The sequence below is a fragment of the Telmatherina bonti genome (genome assembly GCF_933228915.1).
Source record: "Telmatherina bonti genome assembly, chromosome: 7".
Lineage (NCBI taxonomy): Eukaryota > Metazoa > Chordata > Actinopteri > Atheriniformes > Telmatherinidae > Telmatherina > Telmatherina bonti.
In genome coordinates this window covers 40,905,080-40,930,674 of record NC_136625.1, presented here as the reverse complement: position 1 = coordinate 40,930,674, position 25,595 = coordinate 40,905,080, and the positions used below count along the sequence as shown (strand labels likewise).

At 42.2% G+C, this 25,595-nt stretch overlaps 1 protein-coding gene across 2 annotated transcripts in view; it reads left to right on the top strand.

The window, feature by feature from the left end:
- LOC306758391 (tissue factor-like) overlaps positions 1 to 18,689 on the top strand; it is a 34,261-nt gene extending 15,572 nt beyond the window's left edge. The window contains exons 3-7 of one of the 2 annotated variants that reach the window (XM_079243715.1): positions 9,938 to 10,027; positions 10,432 to 10,526; positions 13,252 to 13,430; positions 16,004 to 16,169; positions 17,491 to 18,689. In XM_079243715.1, coding sequence (XP_079099841.1) covers positions 9,938 to 10,027; positions 10,432 to 10,526; positions 13,252 to 13,430; positions 16,004 to 16,169; positions 17,491 to 17,636 — 676 coding nt within the window. In that variant the 3' untranslated portion in view covers positions 17,637 to 18,689. The remainder of the gene's footprint in view (positions 1 to 9,937; positions 10,028 to 10,431; positions 10,527 to 13,251; positions 13,431 to 16,003; positions 16,170 to 17,490) is intronic. The other variant, XM_079243716.1, reaches the window with a different exon arrangement.
- Positions 18,690 to 25,595: the final 6,906 nt, after the last annotated feature.

The window sequence follows — 25,595 nt, the reverse complement described above, 5'->3', positions numbered from 1 at the left end:
GCTTCAGAGCAAACACAGTTAAACTGTTCAGCTTTTAAAAACCATAGAGGATGATCTCACACGCTTGAACTCTCTACCCATTTCTCTCATGGGCAGAGTTGCCACGATTAAAATGATGGTTTTACCAAAAATCAACTACCTCTTCTCTATGATACCCTTTATACCATCCCCTAAGTGGTTTAAGTCACTGGACTCTCACATTTCTAAATTTCTTTGGAAAAACAAACCAACAAGTATTAGCTTAACTCTACAGAAAATGAGACGTTTTGGAGGTTAGACCTGCCCCATTTCCATTACTACTTAGTCAACAGGTTACAGTATATCACAAAATGGTGAAAATCTCACCCATTAGATGAGATAAAAAAACTTGCCTTTTATCAGCCAAGTTATCAAACATCATAATAGTTTTAAAAGCATCAATATTGGTTCATCTCTGACAATTCCCTGGTGGGAATTCTTTGAAATAACTGGGTCACCGCTCTTCCCATGTAAATATTCTCCCATGTGGAACAATCCTGATATCGCAAAAAACAAAGATGAACTTTTCTCAATGGAGCAACCAAGGAATAAAGCACTTATAATCATAAACAAAACATTTATATCATTTGAACATTTTCACTTCACAATATGGAATCAGTAGCAACACATTTCTAGAATATCAACAACTTAGATCTATAATAAGCTGTCCAGTAGACCTGGGCCTCGGCTGGGTTGGCTTGGGGAGGGTGCTGCTGGCTCTGGGGGATGCCGGGTCGGCTGCATCTGAGTGGGGTGAGGGGAACTGGGGGTGGTGGGCCTTGGTCCGGGCCTGCTTGCCCTCGGCCCGCCTAGGCTGTCTCACACGGGGCATGTTGGAAAAGAGAGATGGGGGTGAGTGTGAGCGAATGCATGAAGTTGTAAATGGAAGGTGAGTGAGGTGTGTGTGTGTTTGGGGGGTCGGATAAGGGGTGGAATCAGCATAAAATAACTCAGGTAAGTGGGTGGGCAATGGGACACGGATGAGGATGGCTGGGGTATGAGAAGGGGTATGTTGGGGGGGCCATGCTGCGATGGGTGTGTGTATGATGGAGTGTGCTTGTATATAAGGAGTATGAGACCAGATGAAAGGGGGTCTAGGGGGTGTGCATGTGTGTAGAGTGGAGTATGTGATGAGGCATGTGTGGGTGTATAGAGGTGGAGGGATGGGGTGGGAGGAGTGGGCATGTATAGGGAGCAGTGTGAAAGGGGAACTGGGGTGGGGTGTGTGTCGAAGGTGCGTCGAGGGGGAGTGTGTGAGTGGGGGATGTTATATGCGTATATATATATATATATATATATATATATATATATATCAGCTGCTGGAAAAAGTGAAGCAGTATGTTCATGTCGAGCTACTCCTTTGAAATTATAAACAAAATAACGACTAAACTGGTACTTATGTAGTTTTCCATGTTACAACCAAAAAGACGACAAAAAGTGGTCATAAAACTGTCACGTCCGTCCTCTGTCCAATTAAGTAAGGACGTCTTTCAGTGTAAACCTCCATTCGGAATTATTATTTTTTTATGTGATATTGTAGGAGAATACTGTTCATTTGGAATTATTTAATGTGAATGTTCATTCCCAATTAAAAGACATCATGTTACCATACCCAGTAACACACATCATGATTCTGACAGGAATGTATCTCACATTACTCGTTTTCTCTCTTTCCTCAAGTTCAATTGATGTTTGTGAGGAACAATAAAGTTATGTAATAAGGGGGATATTAACCTCACCGCCATGAGAAATTCTGTTTGTGAATCATCAGCATACTGGCTGGGTCCCAGTTCAGGTCTGCATGTGCCAAATGTATTAATTACTGATCCCATTCTTTCATGAAAATGTTTTGAAATGGCAGAAAATGGTGTCGGTAATTTGAATTTTATTTATTTTCATTTACCTTTGTGTCTAAATGACAAACATAAGGAGGAGGCGGAGCAGACGAGCTCTCTGGCTGACAGCTCATCCTGGCAAGTTGACGTTAACTTCAGTGGAAAATCTTCCTGGTCAGATGCATGTAAAGAAATTTATTTGTGCTTATTGGACACAATGCCGCTGTCCTCCCAGCTTGTCTGCTGGGACAAATATATGTGTGCACATAAAAAATGTCCTTACTGGCACTCAACTTCTGCAGTTCTCTCCTATTAAATGTGCAATGAATGCTGGGAAAAAAGAGGCGGTGAAGGATGCATGGCTTGTAGCCTTCCTTTCAAGCCAATCTGGATCGAAATGAAATGCTTATTTGAAGGGAGGATTTGAACTGGGACAGCACTTGGCGCTGAACTATGACGAATACAGCCTACAAATCCACACTCCGAAGTGTGCAGACCCTGAACTTTTCACACAGCGAATGTTTCTCATCGAACACTGAAGGTCAACAAAAAGCTGAAAAAGTAAAAGCGTGAAAACCCGGTCAGTCAGGCTTCATCTCATCGGCCGTTTCAGCTTCACTCTTGCTGCAACATATGTGTGTTTTCTTTGTTGAGCTTGCATTCCAGAACAGCAACGTCACAGCTGCATGTGTGTGTTCCCACCTCAAACTTTAGATTGCTGCTTTGAAACGTTTTAATTCCTTTTCTAATGTAAGTAATCTATTCATTTTTATATTATTTTCATGTGTTGGATGCCGTTTTGGGCTTTTTCTGTCTCTGTCCTGTAGTTGATTGGTTTGGCAGTATACTGTCGACATGACAGATGTGGAAACGCCGGGTTGTTAACGGGACCACCAGCTGGGACAGAGTTTAGTTCATCTTACAAACCAACATCTAGAAACTTTGTCCCTAAAGAGCCAGAACTTTCCGAATGTGTCCACAGCCTCAGATTACAGCAGATGGGTGTTTGCTGGTTCACCACCAGGTCAGTGTGTGTGTGTGTGTGTGTGTGCGTGTGTGTGTGAAAAAACATTTTTATACTAAGAAGTTACAGCTATCTGAAGCATTTACAGCACAACCATGAGCTGTCGGCTTATTGTAGGACAAATATTTAAGTTTAATTAGCTTATTCACTTAAAATTTTGTCTTGTTTATTATATTGAATTGTTTAGAGAAAGGTCTTCTTTTGTTAGCTAGACATTTTGCATTATCAGGGTTATAGATGTGCTTTGTGAGGTAAATGCAGAGATATGTCTCAGCCCAGAGAGGAGGGAAATATAGTCTACGTTCACACGGAATATGGGTTCATATTTAAATAACGTTTCTCAGGATTTAACGCTGAAGTGCAGCACAAGATTTCCTTACACTTGAATCATATCAGTAGTTCCTCAGATATGCACCAGCACTCCTAAGAGCTGCATGAAGGAAACAGCATATTCCACATCAGAGCATATGTGGTGCATAAAAGCCTAAATGACCACAGTATGATTGTCTCTGTGTCTTATTTGTGTTTTTAATTATTTCTTTAATCATTTTAACACAAGAGCTGTCTGTGTCACTTTCATTACACTTGTGCAGTGACAAATAAAGTTTATTAACTGATAAAATGGAACCAGTACAACATATTTATATACAGTGTGATGTAAACACAGTGTTTTTCACATTTGTATGTTGAACATGCTGTGGGCTCTACTGTCCTTTATTGTCCAGCAGTAGATGAGAAAGTGAATCAGGGAGATGTGGGAACCGAACTTTACCCCTGTGTGTAATTAGCAGCTGCTTTACCAGGTGAACTAAACACCATTTAGCATTACGCTTTAAACAGTTTTTCTCCAGCTCTTTTTGTCTGGTATTGTTGGTCCTGAAGTGCAACATTTCTTCAACGGTTTGGTAACCCTGCTGCTCTGCTGTTGTCTCCACTGTGTGAAAACGGACAGAAACAGCTGGTAAACGTTCCACCTCAGCAGGCTGAGAGGAGGGGAGGCTGCCGCTAGCTTCAGCTAGCTATGGGTAAACTCCCTTCAATATACCAGCAGCGGTGAAGCAGACGCCGCTTTGTGGTGTTCATTGCTAAACCTTGTAGAAAAACATTCACGGCTAAACAGTTAGCTTCTCAGAGCTAACTTCCTCTTCTGCCGATGCAGCTGGCATGCTGTACGTCTCTCTCTCCTCTCTCTAGAACATTTTTAAAGTGGCCATGCTGTTCTGTTAACATCCATGTGTCTGCGTGTCCTGAACATCTGGGTTAGCCGCTCATTGCCTTCATCCCACAGCCCAGCCTGCTCTGTGTCGTAGCATTGCTTTGGTTTTCTCTCGCTCTGTGTGTGTGTGTGTGTGTGTGTTGTTTCCCTAGCCTGTAGTGAAAACCAGTGGCTGGTGGAGAACTCTGCAGATCTTAGTGAGCATGAAATTCAGCAGAGGCAAATATTACGCTTGCCAGAAAGACCTCCTGGATCAATTAGGCAAACGGAAAGTACAACGCAGTATAACAACGTGAGCGAATGCATCAATCTTAAGGAAACAGACGTTTCAGAATCTGAACATTTTTGCCCCTAGCCTACATGCTAGGTTTAAAGAAGAACTGAAACCAAGGACTACAAATACAGACAGACACAAAACATGACACAGACGACTTAACTAAATGAGTCCAGGTGACCCTAATGAAAGGGAAAGCAAAACAGAAAACAGGACACAAGGGAACTAAACAAGGAAAACTACTCAATAAAACAGGAAACCAGAACTTAGAAAACACATGAAATATCAAATCATGACAAAATTAGTCCTGCGATGGACTGGCGAGCTGTCCAGGGTGTACCCTGCCTGTCGCCCAAAGCCAGCTGGGATAGGCTCCAGCTTCCCCGCCACCCTGAATTGGACTAAGCGGTTTAGAAAATGGATGGATGGATGAACAAAATTAGTCTTAATTTATTGTTCGTTATAAAGTATTAATTCTGACATGGCTCTCATAGGTTTGAGACAGGAACCATGTTGTCTCGTCAATTATGAAAGCCAAGTAGGGGACGCCTTGCCTGGCTTTGGTTGAGGGACCAGGTCAGTATTTTCCTTGTTTGAAACAATTGTTTCGTTTGTTTAGCCCACTGCTGAAAAAAGGCTTAGCCATCAGACAGAATTGCTCTGTCAAGGGAGACATGTCATATATATGGCTTCCCTTGATATTCTGAATATTTTTGTTAATGGAATGCCCATTGGGCAAGGTAAAATGAATCGCCTTACATTCAAAAGGTCATGGGTTCAAACCCAGCTGCTGGGTCTTGATAAATCATGTCAGATGCTTGTACTTCTTCTCCTAATGCTTAATGCTTGAGAAAGGCAAGCTAATAAATCATTTGTGCTACTTCTCCCATTTAAATCTTAGGTTCTTCCACTGATTACACACTCCTGCAAGTTTTTAAAAAAAAGCATTCCCATCCCCCCAAAAAAGCATTCCAACGGTAAAAAAAAATCCAACGCTTCTACCAGAGTGCAGCTGAAAGCTGTGTTGGTGTACTGGTTAAAGGAACTGGCTCTTATTCAGATGTTTGTGGGTTCAAATTCCGATGCAGTACCTTGATAAAGTACGTTGAATAGTTGTGCGGCTTTTCCAAGTGGTTATGCAATTTCATATCAGTCATTCAGCATAAATGGGCATTCACAGCTGCTCTTTTGCAAAAATTTCTAGTTATTCTAATATTTCCACCAATTATTTCCGTCAGTTTTTGGCATGCTACTACTCCTAAACCATTCAAGTCACTTCAATCATCCACTGAAACCGTGCAACGCCTTCACGAGATCTGTGCTATGACGTTTGTCATTTCAAATCTTTGTAATTATTGAGATATTTAACATTTTGTAAAAATTTAATTTTTGTTGTTAAAATGCTTCAAATGAAACAACATTGCTCACGTCAAACAATAAAGTCTTTAACTGAATACAAAGACAATTTTAAATGGTGTTCTGCAATTATTTTCTCATTGATTAATGCAGTTTAGCTACTGACTTCAGAATAGTAGTTGTTTCTACAAACTATTCTAAACCAGCTTTAGCTTCTTGACAGCAATTCTACCTTTTACATCTTTTTGCAATTCTGTTGATTACATACTGCTGGAAGACATTCTCATCCTGATGGCAAAGAATCTGGCTCTCCTGCCAGTGTGTGGGCAGAAGCTGTTGGGGTGTAGTGGTGACTTGATTTGCTTTTCATTCAGAAGATCATGGGTTCAAACCTAGGTGCTGGATCTTGATAAATCATGTCAGGTGGTTATACTTCTTCTCCTTATGCTAATCTATATCTAATAGATTTTGTGTGCTACCTTCACCATTTAAAACTTAAACTCTTCTGCTGGTTTCACACTGCAGGATGTTTTTAAAAAACAGTCCTTTCCCAATAGTAAAAAATGCTAACACTTTTGCAAGGTTATGTAGTGTAGTTATGTAGTTATGTAGTGGTTAAATGAACAGGCTCTTGTTCAGATCTTTGTGGGTTTGAATCCCGATGTTGGATATTGATGAATTAAGTCAGATATTTATGCTTCTTCTCAATTATACAATTACATATCAATCATTCAGCATGAAAGGGCTTTTACAGTTGCTCTTCTGTAAGAAGAGCAAAATTTCTAGCTTTTATTGAAATCATCATCGGACTTGATATGGCAGTGATGGACCTGACAGGGGAAGAGAAAATGAAAGGAAAGAAAAAAGAAAGATGAGAAAAGAGCGTGTCTAAGCTACTAAAAAACACAGTATTTGCAAAAACAATAAAAACTACTACAGTGTTACAGTACAACAAGATATATCAAGTTGAGTGATAATGATATAAAAAAAAAGTAGTGGCACACACTCAACCGTTACTGGACATACCTGCAGAGAGACTCAACAGATAAACATCTGCAACATTTAGTAGGAAGTAGGTGAAAAGATAAATACTTTTGTGGGCATGCACATGTGAATGTGCAACCTGAGGTCATGCCATCAAGGATGAACTGAGGATGAGTTAAAGGAGTGTGACCACGGCCTGAAGTGTTGGGAAGGAACCAAAGGCCCCCAGCGCCCGGCAGGCCCACCGAACACAGAGCCCAGGCAGCCAAAGCAGAGCGCTGCCATCCACTGAGCCCAAAGCAAAGGAAGTACCCAGGCAAGGACCCCGAGGCACAACGGGGCAGGGGCACCGAGTAGCAACGGGCTACAGCGAGCAGGTCCGGCGGGCACCGGGCACCCAAGCGGAACGGACGGAGAACCAGCACCCCACAGGCCACAGGAGCACCCATACACCCCCGGCATAGCCCCGACCAAAACCCACCGGGACCCGCCTGCCCAGATCAAAACCACCGCAGGCCGACACCACGATGACACCAGGGGCAGGAACCCCGAGGACAAGGACTTGCCCGTAGCCCTACCCCCCTTTCTCTCCCTCCCAACCTCCCTGGCATCAGCCCCCTCCCTGCCCCTGGCATCAGCCCACCGTTTCCCTCCCCTCCACCCCACCAGAACCACACTCTCCATCCTCTCTGCCCGGGCTAGCCCCCAACCACCCCGGACCCTCAGTCACCCCTCGGCCTGTCACAAGGGCCACCAGCCCCAGGGCGACCAGAGTCCCGAACCAGCCAGACAAACAGCACCCCAAGCAATGACCCACCCCAATCCCCGAACCAGAGAGCCAACAAGGCCCCAGCCCCACTCCGTGATGTGAGTAATCAGCAGGGTCCAGGGAGAATGAGCGTTGGCAGATTCGTTTTTGGTAGATGTGATCTCTAGGCTGATGTGTTCAAGCAGGAGATTTTTTTATAGTGGAAACTACTTAGATTTCTTTTAGACTTCCAGTTTACTAGGATAGTTTTTGTGCTACATAGGGCCGCGAGGATCATGTGTGCGTTATTGTTGTCTGTACTGATGTTACTTAGGTCTCTCAGTAAACAAAGCTTGGGAGATGCAGTCACTCTTGTGATCACACCAATCTCTCTGCCATCTTATGACCACTGCTAATTAATGGCTCAGTCCGATGGCTTGATCTGAACATTACAACCGGTGTTCTGCTGCTCATTCTTTTCTATCAGGAGCGCAATGAATTCGCAATGCATCTCTCGTAAGGTAACATGGAGCCAAATGAAGTGTGGATTTGAAGGGTGGACTTAAGGGAGCCTTGGAACTGGGACAGCACTTGGCGCGCCACTATGATGCATGCAGCCAACGAATCTGCACTTGGAGGTGTGAAGAACCTGAATTGAGACACAGCCATGGAGATGAAACTATCACTGTTTTGGGTTTTTATTGTGTCTTTTGCAAGTATACAGCAAAGATACACTGCAACAATGTATGCAGTATGAACATTGTTGTTTCCAGGTTATTGATGGTAAAGTAATCAATATATTGATTAACCTGCGCATGTTGACAGAGGAAAATCTGCCCTTTATAAAGCCTATTTGATCATAAGAGAAGTTATTTTATCTAACCTTGCAGCTAAAGCTTTGCAGATTATTTTAAGGTCTGCATTTATCAGTGATATGGGTCTGTAGCGAGATGGAAGTGTGGAGTCTTTGCCTGGTTTTAACTGGACAATAATGTTTGCAGAATTCATGTTTCGGGGTAAGTAGCCATTTTCCTTTATTTGTGTCACCATTTAAAAAAAAAACGTAGGGGCCAGTGTTGTCCAGAATACTTGATAGAACTCTGCTGGGAAGCCATCCGGTCCTGGGGCTTTTTTACATGGCATATGTTTGAGGGCTTCATGTAGCTCCTCTGCTGTAAGGGGGGAATCTAAGGCTGTAACGTCTTCCTGCTGTAGTCCTGGGAGGTTTAGATTGTTAAGAAACTGACTGATGTCATTATCTGATGGATCTAATTGGGATGTATACAGATTTTTATAGAAGTCTTGAAAAATGTTATTTATTGTGTCTGGGTCATGGGTGATATTACCTGCTGGACCTTTAATAGCTGAAATAGTAGATTTTTCTTTGTTTTCAGTTGATTCACTAAGACTTCCAGATATATTGCTGTGTTCAAGCGTAAAATTATTGAAGTTGGAACACAAGGAAATTTCAGGTTTTTTCCCTTGTTTGAATTTCTATTCTACTTTGTACACATGCTGCACAAAGGCAGAGATGGAGATATGGACTGGAAAATCAAATGCAGCTGTAGCATGAAGCTTTTCCCATGACCATTTAACCAGTTTGGAAATGGAGTCTCCAAATGGCCACTTTGGATACTCCATCTTCAATAAGCTCTAACTCCAGAACACTTCAACATACAGTCATCAATGAGACTCTAATGAAAGGTGGTATCAAGAGGAATCCTGTTGTATATTCATATTTACTATCAGTATTATTGAAATTCACCAGATGATGCATAAACACACTAAAAGCTTATTTTTTCTACTGTGTGTTATAATAAAAGAGTCAGAATAAGTTTTACAGTCATCATGTTTATATATGTAAACAATATAATGCCATGTTATGTAATGTAAACAAAATGTAATCATAAAAACACCAGAACACAATAGAATTTACATATTTACATTAGATTTGAACTATTGTCTGATAAAGAGTGTAAAAGTAAAGTAAAAAGCAGGAGAGCAGAATATGTAGCTGTTATGATGAGCAGGGGTCCTGGTGGTCTGAAGGGCAGGAATGTAGTCTTCCTCTGGAAGGAGCTGGTCCTTCTTCATCTGAAGAGCTGCTGGGTTTCCATCACAATCACATGACAGACTAATAAAGACAAACAAGAAGTTTTTATCCCACATTAGTCCTGCGACTGTAATAAGTGTTTCATTTGACCTGTGAAAATGAGCTTGATTCAAGGTGGGGAGTACAACATTCTAACAGACCACAGCCGTAAGAAGAAGGCCCTTCATCACAGAGTAGAAAAAAATTCAGGTTGTGGTTTATGAAGCTAGAAAATTCAACTATTATATTCAAATTTCTGTCATGTGCATGTTCAATTAATATGTTCTTTACAAAAAGAAAAAAAAAGAGAGGTGCTTCATCAAGTCAGACTCTGGGGGATTAGTATGGTGCTTTTTTTCTTATTGAGTGTACTTTACCCCTTCCCATCAGGAGTGGTGGTGACTGGACAGAGAGTCCTGACTGTAGCCAGATGTTCGGGTCTGAATGCGACCTGACCACCCATCTTTGGCCTCTGGACAGGTAAGAAGACATTTGTCAAACCTTGTGTTGCATTTCTATAAAAACTCCTACCACTACATCTTCCAATCTTTGCAATGATTTCAGTTTCTCTCATCTGAAGTCATCTCACCTAGCGTGACCAAGTCAGACTGCAGGGACACCATTAACACACAGCAGACAGTACTTATGTTCATTGTATTTATTTATTAAGAAAACACCTGGCCATTCAACAAATTTTGCACAAATCTTTTCATAGAGTCCGGTTGTCTTAGGCTGAGAGTACGGTTGCTTTTGATTCTGTGTGCATCAAGTGTTTAGCATTTGAATTTTTTTTTTACACATCCTCAGAAGTTAATGCTATGGGTTAGAATAGTCTTTAAAAGCAAATCCTAGCATGTGAATGTATATTATTGTATTTCTAATAGGACTTACCAGGCCGACATTAAAACAGATGATCCAGACTATGACTTGGAGGACCTTCCCCACACTTATTCTCCACCCTTCAACCCCTACATGGAGAGTGAGTATTACATGTACACCCAGCCTCCCACCTACATGTAAAGACTACATGTGTTGTTGGACATCATGGATTGTCCATGACGAAAACCCTGTTTAAGCATAAGAATGTCCATATGTGCACCTTGCACCAGGATGCAGTTAGTCGTATCATCAGATGAGCAACAGCATGTCTTGGACACTTCAGTGAAGAGAGGGGTGGAGCTGTCAGTTGACCAAAATCTGGTGGTAAATTGGCTCAGATGATGGGGCAGGAAGCCAGTCAGGTCTGGTAGACCCAAATGTGTTGTGTTGGGTTTGCTGGGAATGTCTGACAGAATCCCTTGTCAGAGAGAGCTTAAATTTCTACCTCGAGCAGAACTTTCACCATGTCTCGAGTGAGGTAGGGGTTATCTACTCCCAATGGACTATGCTCCGTGCCTCTATTATCAAGACAGTCGGCCTGGGCTCTGGCTGTAAGGTTGTTGGTACTTGTCATTGTGGTAAATTGTTAGTGAGCACCTGCAGTTAGCAATGCCAAACGCCGAAAAAGGAGTCCTATCGGGCCTTTTTGGTTTATGGAACTCTGAGGCAGCTGATCAGTGTCGGCAGGCCAAGCAAAAATTGAGGCAAAAACTTGGGCATAGGAGGAGTTTGGTGAGACCATGGAATACAACTTCCACATGTCTTCAAGGAGATTCTGGTCCATCATCTGGTGACTCAGGAGTGGAAAGCAGTGCTCCATCAACACTGCGTACAGTCGGGATTGGGACCTGCTGACCACATCCCGGGACATTGTGGATTGATGGAGGGAAGGATTCGAAGACCTCCTCAATCCTACCAATACATCTTCTTATGGGGAAGCAGAGCTGGGGGACTCAGGGGTGGACTCTCCTATCTCTGGGGCTGAAGTTGCTGAGGTGGTTAAAAAGCTCCTTGGTGGCAAGGCCCCGGGGGTGGATGAGAATTGCCCAGAATTTCTTAAGACTCTGGATGCTATAGAGCTGTCCTTGCTGACACGTCTCTGCAGCGTCGCATCAACAGCAGGGACAGTGCCTCTGGACTGGCAGACTGAGGTGGTGGTCCCCCTTTTCAAGAAGGGGGACAAGAGGGTGTGCTCCAACTACAGAGGAATCCTACTACTCAGCCTCCCTTGGTAAGGCCTATTCGGGGGTCCTGGAGAGGAGGATCCATCAAATAGCTGAATCTCGGATAGAGATGGAGCAGTGTGGTTTTCGTCCCGGTCGCAGAACAGGGGACACGTTCTATACCCTTCCCTGCGGGAGGAGACCTCATGGAAGATCCAGGTCACGCTGGAGGGATTATATCTCTCGGCTGGCTTGGGAACACCTTGAGATCCCCCCTGAAGAGCTGGCAAATATGACTGGGATAGGGAAGTCTGGGCTTCCCTGCTTAAGCTGCTGCCCCCATGACCCGACCCCAAATCAGTTCCAGAAAACGGATGGATTAGGGCTGGGCGATATGACCTTTTAGTAATATCCCGATATTTTTATGGCATGTCACGATATACGATATATATCTCGATATTTACCTCAGCCTTGAATGAATGCTTTGGTGCATACAATCACATCAGTAAGATGATTTTGTGTCTCCATTAAAACATAATTGTTCATACTGCATTAAGATATGCTGATTTTAAACATTCATGCCAAAAGGATGAAATTGTAACGAAGCAAACTGATCAAAACCGTATTTATTGAACAGTTAAAGCAGCGGCAGAAACATGTCATTTTAAAACAAAATAAAGTGACTTTGCATGATGTAATAAATGCAACGTATGAAAATAGGGGCTCTAGGGGGGACTTTTCAAATGATGAACTATTATAAGGCTTTGCTTTATGGATACGTTTTTGAGTTGTCGTGTATTTTTTTAATCGCAGAGTTTAGCGTAGAAATCAGTCTTATAATCCAGGCAGAATGTCCTCGTATCGTCTCCAATAAACGGCTTCAGACAGTTTTTAATTCAGGGTTTGATTCCCACTGCTTTCTGTACTTTCTAGAGACATGAGGAGCCAGATAAATATGCTTGTGTCACACACAGTGGATGAGGTGAGTAAGTGACAGAGGCTGTGAATGTAATCAAAGAGAATTAATTATTTTTGCGTGACGTGAAAAACGTTGTAATTTACAGCCCACTCTGTAATCCAGAGCGGGATCAGTGGTGGATTTGGCTGTTCATTGTGACTGTAGGTGGAGTCGTGCAGGTGTCCTCTCTGCTCCTCTGACTGGCTGCAGCTGCAGCCGGAGCGACTGAGTGCTTTAGGACGGGGAGAGACTCTCCTTCTGACAATAACTTTACAATATGCGCTTTAAAGTCAGTCGCCAAAACACCAGGAAAGTCTCCAATAACTCCTGTAAAAGTCGCTAGATGTGTCGCTTTTCACAAGAAGTCGCCAGATTTAGCGAGAAAGTGGCTCCACGCTGCCTCTCATGACGTAGCACGTAGCTCACGTTATGTACGTAACGAGGTGCGCTTGCTTTAACTCTCTGTGCAAAGCGGTGCAGAGTCGAGGAGGAGGGAGGAAACCCCCCCCACAGCTAAAAACACCTGCGTGACAACAGGATACTCCAATATGATGAATATAGGCATTTTCTATATCGCACAGGGGACTAGCCACGATATCTCCAGTATATTCGATATATCGCCCAGCCCTAGGATGGATGAATAGGCTTGTTTAACTCTTCACAATGATAATAAGCATCATCTCACTTCTACATGATCTCCTCAGGTAATATCAGTGCAGTGAAATTCACTGTGGAGGAGGTGGATGCGGGCACAGTGACTGTCAACATTACGGACCCCTTAACTGCCATTCATGGAGATGGAAAACCATTCAGCATCAGAGACATCCTCAAAAAGGATCTCCAGTACAAGATCAGCTATTACAAGTCTGAAAGCACCCGAAAGGTATTTCTGTTTGGATACTTGTTCTGTTCATTAGCACCACCAGTTCAACTTCTTGTTAACACAAATATCTAAACAGCCAATCACATGGCAGCAACTCAATGCTTCTAGTCATAAAGACTTGGTAAAGAGTTGACTTGCTCAAGTTTAAACTGTGCACCAGAATGAGGAAGAAAGGAAATTTATTTAGCATGGTTGTAGGTGTCAGAAGAACAGGAAACTGGAGCTACATAATACACAGACTCAACAGAAGATAAAAAATGTTTGCTAGTCAGATGCATCTTTATTTCAGCTCCACATTCAGATGGTGATCGTTAAACTCTGAAAACTCCACCAGATCTCCTCAAGCCCTATCACTGATATCAGTTTCTCAGAAATTGTAGAGTGTAAATCTGTAGGGTAGATTGTGATGGATAGTATACCCTTTAAGTGATCTTCGGAAGTTTTATAGGTATTTCTATCACTTCCACAAGGTTTACAATCCAGCCACAACATGTAGTGTTTATTCAGTGGCTATATGGAAAATCCATAATGATCCATGAAAACACCATAATTTAACATATTTTCATCATAAAAAGATCACTATAACTACTATGTTGCTGGGAGACCAATATATTCACTAAAGAGCTGTTGTACGAAGCAAGATTAACATACCCTGATATCTCTCCATTTCCTGGTTGACTTACCCAGGCATCCAGGATCTCGATAAACATATTACAAATTAATCAATAAAAGTATCTCTACACTTCACCTAAAGAGGAAGGATAAAGATGCAACAACAACAAAAAAAAAAACACACCTCTAAGCTTAAGCACAAATTTAGACAATAGACAACACACAATATGGGAGGGGAGGGGTGGGTGGGGTCTCCCAGACAGCCAGTGAGGTCGCCCCCAGCCAAGCAGCATCCAACTCGCCGTCCGTGAGTGGAGGGAGGGGTGAGGAGAGTGTGTCTGTAACAGTGGGTGTGAGTGTGTGCGTTCAGTGAGTCTGTGAACTTTCCCCAGTTCATCTGTGCCACCTGATGTAAATGCAGCCTTGAGAGCCGAGTTCATTTTAAGTTCCACAGGCCTGAGAAAGGGAGGGGGACTGAACGTCAGGCAGCATTACATTCCAGGAGACGTGATAACCAGCCTGCCCAAGGCCAGTCAGGGAGCCAGATCCAGATAACAGCTTTGTTTTGGGTCAAGCTAAGCTTCGTTTGGCTCAGCTTTGAGTCCTTAGTGGTCTCTGTCGGACTCCGAAACAGCCGAATCGGGGGTCAGTTTCCACCAAAACCGAGCAACAGCTTCTCCAAGATGCTTCCCACCTACGGATGAGCTCCAGAACCACGACCAGCTCCAGTCACGGTCCAGTGCTGACACACATGAGTTCGAGTGCTAGTTGCTCGGCATCACAGATCTTCCAAAATTTGCGAGACACCAGGAAAGTGCACACACCAAACAGCAGAAACCCAGTTATCAGAAATCCAATTGTGTAGAAATCCTCCACAGAAAGAAGCAGCAGACACATGACTTTCATCACTTATCCAGCAGCATGCACCTCGGGACCTGCAGGATCCCCTTTGCCTATTCTTTGTGCAAAAAATATTTGATGAGTTGCATTGAGAGACCAGCTGACCAGATCCATGATTTAAATTCTTAAGGAAATGGAGAAAGAGGCTCAGATAGATAGATGACAATACAAAGAAGCAGCAGGTCAGAGTGGGAACGGGAGGGAGAGAAAAAGCGTCCGTCCTCTCCGAGAGCAGGAAGCAGAAGGTGGTTATCAACTTGGTAATTCAACCAGTTTTACCATCAAAATCAGTCTGCACTCACATAAATGGGGTGGAGTTTGCAGCCTTTGACCAATTGCGAACATTGAGAAACCCTGCAGAACAGCCATTCTTGCCCATCTTATATATGCTCTCCCCCTCTGATTGAAGTGCCCTCCACGACTGAGAGTGTGACTTAATGTGGAATGACACTAGGAAGTGAATGGGTAGTGTGTAGGGCAGTTTTGGATCAAGCCATTCTCTCTTGAGTACTCCTCTCAAGATGTGAGTGCCAATGTTGTAGGAATGAGTTGTGTTTTACAAGAGAACTGACTGGTCAGGAGGTGGTACTTTGATGCTCATTCATCTCTTATCCAGAGCATAACCTTGTCTAGAGCAGGTTATGCTTTGGACCAGCCATCCAGTTATCACGGTCATTTACTCCAGTAAGAAGTGAATCAATGTCGTAGTACAGAAAACCCTGGGTTTACAGTGAAGTTACCTCTATAAGAGAAACTTCAGCTTCAGTGATGGTGAAGCCACTTTCTGTCAAACTTTCCACCAATCAGAGAGCTTGACTTGACTGAAGCGTCCAATCAGGAGCAGCCAAAGATCAAAGCGATCAGAAAGTTCTATCCTCTCTGACATTAATGGGGAATATGAATCAGTTGTTTTACAGCAAAACCTTCAGCTTTACTCTCAGCAACTGTTAACACATGAAATTGTCATGAATGATGTCCTAGTTACTTCAATCCATGTGTGAGACCACAGAGATACATCCATGTTTCAGTAAATGACTAAAATGTTGCTTATTATCTCCCAGAGAGACATGGTAACTCAAACCAGCGCAGCAAATGTGACGGGGCTGGATGCAGGACAGAGTTATTGCTTCATGGTGGCAGCTTACATCCCCACCAGACCCAAAGCCACCCAGCTCGGAGCCTGGAGCCCGCAGCAGTGTACAGATGGACACAGGAATATTCTGCAAGGTGCCCCCCCCCCCCCCCCCCCCACATACACACACACACACACAAAACACTACATTTCGGTGTGATTTACCCCATTGCCACTCTAGTCAGAGAATTTGAGGGGATTAACTGTTTGTCCTCAAAGGTAGACAGAAGCATCATGTGATGGTCTTTGAAGGGGTCATAGAGCCTTACCCTGACAGGATTATTTCTAATAATATTGTCTGTATGACTGCATGGTGGGACAGTGGTAAGCACCGTGGCTTCACAGTAAGAAGGTTGCTGGTTCGATCGTTGGCTTGGACAGTGGCCTTCTTGTGTATGCGTGGGTTCTCTCCGGGTACTCCGGCTTCCTCCCATCATCAAAAGACATGATGTTAGGTTAGTTGGTTACTATGAAGGAGTGAGTTGCTGTTTGTCTCCGTGTGGCCCTGTGATAGACTGGCCCAGCTCCACCTTCCCTGCAACCCTTCATTGGACTAAGCAGTTAGGAGAATGAATGAATGAATATTTTCTGCAAACTCAGTAAATGGCTGGGGGATGTGGGCAGTGCTGTTGGTTTAGGTTGGATTAGATTGATATTTTATCATTACTATTATTTGTTTTATGTAATATTTATTTTGACCATAGTAAAATGATCTGAAATTGATGGGATGTTTAGGGTCGGAGTAAATTCTTAATGTGTAAATGTTTAAATTAACAAGCAAACATGGGTTTTTGGGATCAAATACATTTTTAGTAAAAATATAAAAAAAGCCTACAGACCTTAAAACTTCATCAAACGGAAAGAGAAAAACTGCCTTAGTGCCCAAACATTGAGACAAACAGTAAGTCTGACGTGGATCTAAGCATGATTGGCAAATGCTGCCCTCTGCTGGACATTTGTCAATCCTTCACTTTCACAGGTTCCCACTATGTTTATGTCTTCCCTGAAACTCATCATGTTGCCTTACCCTCAGGTGGTTTCAGCATGCACATAAAGAAACCATCAGAATGAGTGTGGACATGGTCATTTTTCCTGTTGATCCAATCACAACAAAGTGTTAAAACCATCCGTCACCATCGGACTGACAGTTCCATCGGATGGAGGCTGATCAGATCAGCTGATGCATTCAGATAATGTCCTTTTATTTTGATTGGACGTTTGATCAGATCAAAGGGGCTCCATGTGAAAATAATTGATTAGAGTCCCTAAATGTTTTTATGAGGACTTTCAGGCCGGTGGGGAAATAATTTGCTTCATTTCTGTTATTTAGAAAAGAAAAAGAATGATTTGATGCCAACGAAGCGATTTGGTTTCACAAACAGCAGATGTGGTCTAACTGTGACTGTGTCCCCTCAGATCTCAGCCTTGAAGCTTGGGTCGGCATATTCTTCGTCCTACTTCTAGTCCTCGTGATCATCGTCGTGGTAACCCTCCTCTGCTACAGATGCCACCATAAAAAAAACAATGGTCTCCAAACCACTCAGACCTCAGCACCTGTTTAAAGTCTGTGTGTGTTGGGTTGTAGAACAGGGAGCTGGACTCCTCATCTGTTGAAAGAAACATCCATCCGTCCGCCTCTCCATCCGTCCATACCTGTTTATGTCAATGCAGGTGATTGGAAGAAGCAGCAGGTTCAGGAACGAGATCCTGTGACTTTTTAGACCAGACTGTCCAGTAGGCTCAGACTGAAGGTCATTCAGTTTTGTGTGTCATGAAAAAGGATGATCGTGTTTCACTTCAGGCTAGAATGTTAATGTTACACAGATGTTGCTGAAAGTCAGACGTGTTAAAGCACGCCAGAAATCCAGAATCCAGAAGAGGAGATGGATATGGTGCAAAATGATTTTCTTTTTATATTCTATGATGTATTCTGTCTTTTGTTGGATACAGTCTGAGTCATGGCAGATCAATGCTTCCAGCCACTGTGTGTTCCCTCCTGCAAGGAGTTTTAAATGAAGAAGCATAGTTTTTAGCACATTAAAAATGTACATATTGCAATATTTAGATTTTCACAGGTTTAGCATTTGGTGAGTGATGTCACAGAGTGGAAGAAAATGTTTAAAAAATGTGAAATGCAATAAAAAAAATCAGGTTTGAAATTGCAGAGGATTGCAAAGATTTTGCAGTCGTTGTAGAATTTATTTAAAATTACTGTTTTTTTTCAGAATTGAATGAATTAGCACCATGAATAACTAATAAAACGTTATTTTTCTAACATCTACATACTAATCTTGTGCTTATGGATCTCGTTGCTCATACTTAATCAGCTTATTCTGCTTTTTCGGTTCCTGCCATGAATGCTGCACTTTGAGAAAACCAAAACAAATATGCATCAATGTGCGGCTCAAGTGGGAGAAATGTGTAATGACTTTAGTAGATTCATTGGATAGTGCTAAAAAAATGAGAGAAAAACCTGCTTTACTCTTTCCCTGCCAGATAATTGTGCATTAGTTGCCAGCCAGTGCCAGACATTTTGATGATATCCAGCAATATTTGTGTAAATGTTGTGCTTGGAGTATGTTAACACTTCATTCATCAAAAGAAAGAAGAGAATCTAACCTTTCAAATAAAGAAAAAAACTCTTCTTCTATCTTTATTCATTCTTGAGTGTCAACTGTTGAATCTTGTTCATTTTGTGAAAAAAACGAAATTTTGAAAAAAAATCTAAGAAAACCTTTTTTCATAAACATTTATTATCAGGATAAAACGGATTTGCGATTTACATTTATTTACACATACTAAAAAAAGTCTCAGAGTTAATTAATATAATAATAATAATAATAATAATAATAATAATAATGATAATGATAATATCTTTTAATAACATATCCATTTTTTAGAATATTAGAGATCACCAAAGATACAAGAACATTTACAAACGCAGCAGGACTTACAAACTTCAGATATTTACATATATCAATTTATTCTATTTTAAAATAAATAAATATATCCATCTTATTCTCTATTTTCAAACAATGACTGTAAAAACTGAACAAGACTTTTGTTTAATTCCAAAGTGTTCTGTAAATCAGCTGGCAGAGATGAAAACCAACACCTTGCAACCGATCTGAAGAAAACTCCCAGCATTGCTTCATGGGATGACGATTGTTCAGAGTTGCAGTAATGTTTACAAAGTTCCTGCATTTGCTGGCTATATGTTTAAAATACTGATGCTTGCTTTCGTATCTCATACACCACAAAAGGCCAAGTGACCATACATCAATATCAATCTATCATAGTGAAGAAGGTAGGGGCACTTCCGTGTTAAAAAAGACTTCAGTAGTTTTCTCAAGGAATTCTGAATCAACAAAAGAGCAAAGTTCATCTACTCTTATTTTCAGAGCAATTATGATATCCACGATATCTGAACACAGTAAGAAGACATGGCAGTATGGACGAGCAGATGGAATACCATTAAAAAAGGGAAAATCCTGAATGTTTGACTGGCAGATCCTACTATGTTAGAATCTTTTCAGTCAGTGGGATTGGTTTGTTTTGTCTGTCGTTCTTCCCAATATTTACATGTTTCAGCTGATCATCACTTTCATCGGTGGTTATGTGTGTTTCATTCTGAGCGTTATGAAGACGAGTTTCATTACGACAGGGAAAACTCCCTCCAGCAAGTCATGCATCTGGGAAGACACTTTGTCACACAAAGTAAGGCAGTGCATCAAATGGAAAATTACTGTACAAAGCAGCACTCTGTCATTTTTCACACAGTCAGTGTGGTATTTATGTATTTCAGCTGTTCTAAGAACAAAACTGTTCTCATAAAACTTTTGTTGTATCTCTGAATGTGAGGTCATAGAAAAACGGAGAAGTCTGAGGGTGACAACACCTGGGTAGGGTCAGGGACGGTCTTTGCATCATTTGTTCAGGACACGTGACATCAGTCTCAGCTCTGGGTGTTTGACAGATGGAAAGGTGATGCTGAGTCCAGTCAAAGGACTGCTATAATGGGCAAAAGACCAGAGAAACCATGAGGCGCCCAGTTCAGAAAGAGAAGGGAAGAAGAAAAACGCTCTAAAGATAAAGGTCTGCAGGTCCCTGAGTGACGTTATTGTACATGTAATGAAAGACTTTTTTATTATCCTCTTGCTAATATGTTGCTACTTAGCCACAGAATATATTAGTATTGTATATTTGTTGTATTTGCAACACAACAAGTGCAGGCTCACATGTTAGTCTGGGAATGTGGTAAACAATAGTACGTCCTGACTGGAGTTTTAATGCTATAGGGTCAGGGTCTATGCTAACTTAAGTAACTCAGATAACATCCATGTGATGTCAGCATATACTGACATGACATTATGTCAGCTTTATGATGCTTTTTGAATAATTTGTAGTGTGTTATGTTTAGTTAATAGGATGTTAATGAATGATAATTTGTGCATTATTATGGTTTATTTTAATTGGGTAACTGATGCGTGTTAAGTGTGATCTCACTTGCATATTGTATCTTAATTGTAAATTCAGGGGCACTTCTGAAATGTTTTAGAGCAGCTCCCGCTGGCCAAATATGTCCAATATGTCGCAGGAGTGTCCCTCTGGACTTGCCATCAAAGCTAGGACAAAAACTTATCAAATATATTAAACCCATTACATCCAATCATTCCTGGATGTGAAGGTCTACTTTTTATATTTTTGGCCTTTCCTGGCTGCTTCCAATAGTTTCCTTATTTTCAAGAAATTTCCTGTACATGTCTGTCCAGTCCAACAGGAAGTTGACAGAAATCTGCAGCCCTGCCTTGACACGTTCCACATCGGGACGGTTTTCTCATTTCACCATGCTGAGGTCATTGGAAATGACTGTCGTGTTTCTGGCCTTTGCCTGTTTTTTCACTTGTTTAATTATTCACATTTGCAAAACGAGCTGAGGTAATCTGGTGGGTCTGTATAAGAAATGTATTGTGGTACTTTTACTTGACATTATTGCAGCGGTGTACTAGACCATTGATGCCACGATGACAAAGTAATGACTGGTACGTCCGACTGTATTTAGGCGCTAGCTAGCAAGGCCAAGGCAGCTTCTAGTCAGCTGATTTTCTGCTTGTGTTGATTAAAACTTTCAAGTTAAACCAGTTGCATACTGAAACCAAAAAACAAGCAGCAAATGTCTCGACAACGCTGAATACAAGGTGGCACATTGAAGTGCTGTGTGCACTTTTATTCTGAACTGTTTGCAAACTCATTTCCATAAAGGTCATTTATAATCTAGTTTTTTTTAATGCCAAAGCTGATGGATTTTATTTCATGAAAGCATAAGTAAACAAATGAACAGAGGTAATGCTAAGAGCCAGACTGCATCCACCATCTTAAAGGTGATCAGCTTATGATCGTCAACAGTCACAATAAATCTAATGACTTATCAATAGATAAGCAAAAAACAAAACAACCAAAAAGGACAAAACAAAGAAATCTCAGCTTAAAGTGCTTACAAAATCTTTTTCACACATTTAATGTGGAAAAGGACAAAGCACTAAAACAATTACAAAGAGAGGAATTTGTGCAACAATGAGAATAAACTGTGTAAAAATGAATTATATTAAATGTTTCATTCATAGAACAGAAATACAACAAAGTCTTTCCTTGAAGTTCAGGATGACTCAAAAGAAGAAGTTAATGTTTCACTGGAGAACGATGCAAGATCACGTTGTCCTTAAGCAGATGGCCGAGGCGTTCCTCTACATCTGCTATGTTAACGCTGAAAACATTTTACTACATATTTTACCAGCAGCGTTCATTCATGTCAAGTCTGGAGCTTCTGACAGGGACCACTGAAGACTGGGTCAGGATATGAGGCTGTCACGGGGTTCTGCGTTGTTCCCAGTTAATAATGGCAATGTCATTATTGTTACCATCCCAACTCTCACTCTCCCCTCCAGCCCAGAATGAGCGTCTCATAAACATCAAGCTCCGCCCTTCACAGGAAGCTCACTAATTAGCATAGAAAATACAGTTTTCTTAAATTCCATTTGTTCTGCTTCACAAGTATACATACAGTAACATTTCCTTACATACATGACTTTGCACAACCCCAACATTGTAATGATCCCCACTGTGAACACAGAATAAACAGGATAACACTCCGCTATGCGGTGCTTCAATGCGTCACACAACGATGATGTCACCGCCGCACTGGGACATCGGTTCTTGTCTTAAGTGCCGCGCTACAGATGCCTCGGTTTCCCCAACTACCGTCAAGCATGGGGACCCCTTCCTACTGTCGGTAGTACCATCAATACAGGTGCACCCCTAATGTCTGCTACGCCAGGTGAACTGAGGAAAGTGTGACTGCTGAACTACCGTGGGTGTGTTGCTGGTGCAGAAACAACCCTCAGGTAAGAAAATTGGTGTGTGTGTGTGCAGGTGTGACGCGGGTCGGCAGTGAGCGTGACAAGGCCGCTTTGTCACAGAGGCCAAGTCTGGTTCCGGTGCCTCTGAACTGGGATGATACCCTGGATTCTTCAGCTTTGATTAGAAACCACTGACACTTAAGGCCTGGGGGTGATGATGGAGTCGGACTGCTGTGTGAGTTCTTCTCCAAAACATTCTAAACAGGATTCAGGTCTGTCCTGTACTGGTCCAAACCTAATCCATCATCACCTGATCTCACCTGAGATCAGCTGGCAACCTAGATAAAAGCACCAAACACCTGTTTGCGTCTTGTTGTAAGAAAAATGAACTGCTGCACACTGAATTTTTAGTCAAGAGGTCCAACTTGTCCTGATGGATGTGACACTATGCATCATAGTTGTGCGTAAACAAGTCTTTAATCACCTAAGAGCACTAAAGCTCCTCTCTGCCTCAGAGGATGAGACTGGTACCACAAGGAGTGACCTCACCAGAGTTTTGATTTCAGTGAAGAAGCCTCGCACCTCACATGGCAAACCTTTGAGAATATTTGCAGCCTCTCTACAGGAGCTGTAGACGCGGTTATGTTTGAACATAGGAAGCTGGATTTCCAGCAGCTGGGGATTCATTTTTGGATATTCATGAACCACAGGGTAAATATTTCCAGTAAGCAATGTGTTCTCCAGCTTTTGCAGGGTGAGAAGCCCACCCTGCTGGAAACGTTCTGCAAACTCTGTGTGAATGGTGTCAAGTACTGTGTAAAACTCAACTCTGTAGTATTCCATAGAGGTTGTTGGACTAGAACCACTTGATTCTCCACTAAAGTGCTTGGGTGGCTGTCAACTCTTGTGATTGCCATGGGTTCTAAGTCTAAAGACCTCACAACTGTAGATGCCTTCTCAAAAATGCTTTGGAAGGCCTCATCACTTCTCTTGCCACTGAGAGTAGACTGAACCTTAGAAACAGCTGCTTGCATACCTGAAACCGTCTGTGTCCTTCTCTGAAGAGAACTGTTGAGACACTTACGCTCTCCATTAACAGGACCAAGTACAGTACTGCCTCTCATAAACCGCTGATACAGACCATTTGCAGTGGCTGCAGTGGGAGCGTCAGTTCCTGCCATGTACTCTAAGTGCTGTGAGGATGGAGTCATACTGTGTGCAAACAGAGCAGATAGCACCGGGACAGACAGTCCACCTTGTATCACACAGTGGTTTCAGGGCATGTGAGGTTCCATGGCTAGATGTTGCTATCTGATGAAACATCTGTTAGAATTTGCCAGATTGTCTACATAAAAATCCTAATTGATGAACCCAGTCAAGCGCATCTCGTCCAACTGTAGAAGCTTTGCATGCCTTTTGTGCGACCAAATTCACACAATGTGCTCCACAGTGCACATATAAAGCTAGTGGTTGTTCCTCCTTAATAAGAGCCTGTGTACCAGAATATTTGCCAGACATATTCGCTGTGCCATCGTATGTTTGCCCACACAGTGCTGAAAATGGCAAAGTTAGTCTGCCAAGTCCATCTAATGCTACTTTTGCTCGATGCTCTCCTTTTGTTTCAGTCACTGCATACATCCCAATGAATTCCTCATGACGATTTACGTCCTGATCCACATAACAAATACATACAGATTCTTGCTCTTGACCTGATATGTCTTGAGTCCCATCAACAATCAAGACAAACTGTGTGACTGGGAGGCCTTGAATAGTGTTAGTTATTCCTCTGATTGTCTCATTGCTCAGTATGCTGAGTATTTCATTCTGAATGAGAGGAATTGTGTATTCCTGTGTGTGTGTCTCTAACCACTTCTGAAAAGCAGGGTCCTCATCTGCTTTCTCTTTAAGAAGTTGGTGTAGCTTACCTTTCTCATCCACATGTCCTCGTAGGGCCAAACCTTGCTGAGCCAAGTATTTGATGGAGCCTACAATCTTTGACAATCTATTCTTTGCTTCTGCCTGTTGTCTGGCAACAGCTGAAGACAGCTGTGAAGCGACAGTCTTTCCTTTCTGAGCATAGATGTTCATGGCATGGATATGTAACTGACATTTAGCATGTTCTGAGAGTCTCTGGAGAACCTTTTTCCAATTTCCAAAGCCTACACTTACAAAGGCAGGGTCACACTTGCTTGCAAATGCTAACTAGTTCAAATAAGCTTTAGCACAGTGAAAACATATGACCCCTTGTAAAGTGGCACTGTAATGCAACCTAGGAAAAGTTGTGACCCATTTTTGCTGAAGAGTTAACACATATTTAGCTCGCTTCTGCACTACTATAAACTTAGGATCAGGTTGTGCAGGTCTTGTGCAGGTCATGATGTCTGTCAGATCAAATCCTTCTCTGTCACTGTTGTCAATGTTCGACTGGTCTCTAACATAGGGCTGAATCCCTGTGGTGAGTTGACAACATCTTTTTGTCAGAATCCAAAATATCAGTCTGTTAAATTAATATCTTGTGAATATCAAGAACACTATTTACAATTAATTCAAGTTTCCTTGCATGCTCACCTTCTCATTTGCCTGACTTTGTGTCCTTCTGTGGGGAAACCACAGGAAACCAAATATCAGTTCAGTCTTCCTGGTCATCATCTGTGCTGCCTTTCCCTGTTCTTTCTCTCCCTCTCTTTGGTCACCTGGTCCTCCTCCGTCACCTCCTCCTCTCTCCTGCTCAGTTGTTGCACCTCCTCTGTCACCTCCATCTGCCTCTCCTTCAATTGCTGCACCTCCTCCATCACCTTGCTCACTAGTTTTTCCTAAACTTTCTTGACTCTGATATAATAAAAAGCTAAGTTAATGTTCAGATGATAACAGCCTAGTTAAAAATTATTACTTGCATCAAATTTAAGGACCATATTTTGAAAGCACCAAAAGAGGACCTTCAGCAGCGGCTGAAGGTCCTCTTTTGGTGGGTGGCTGTAGCTCAGGAGGAAGAGCAGTCGTCCTTCAACAGGTAAGTTGAGGGATCGAAGTGTCCTAGGGCAAGACACTGAACCCCAAACTGCCCCCCGATGTGCCTATCAGGGTATGAGTGATAGAAGAATGAGTGTGTGTGCGAATGGATGAATGTGACAAGTAGTGTAAAGCGCTTTGAGTGGTCTGTATGAC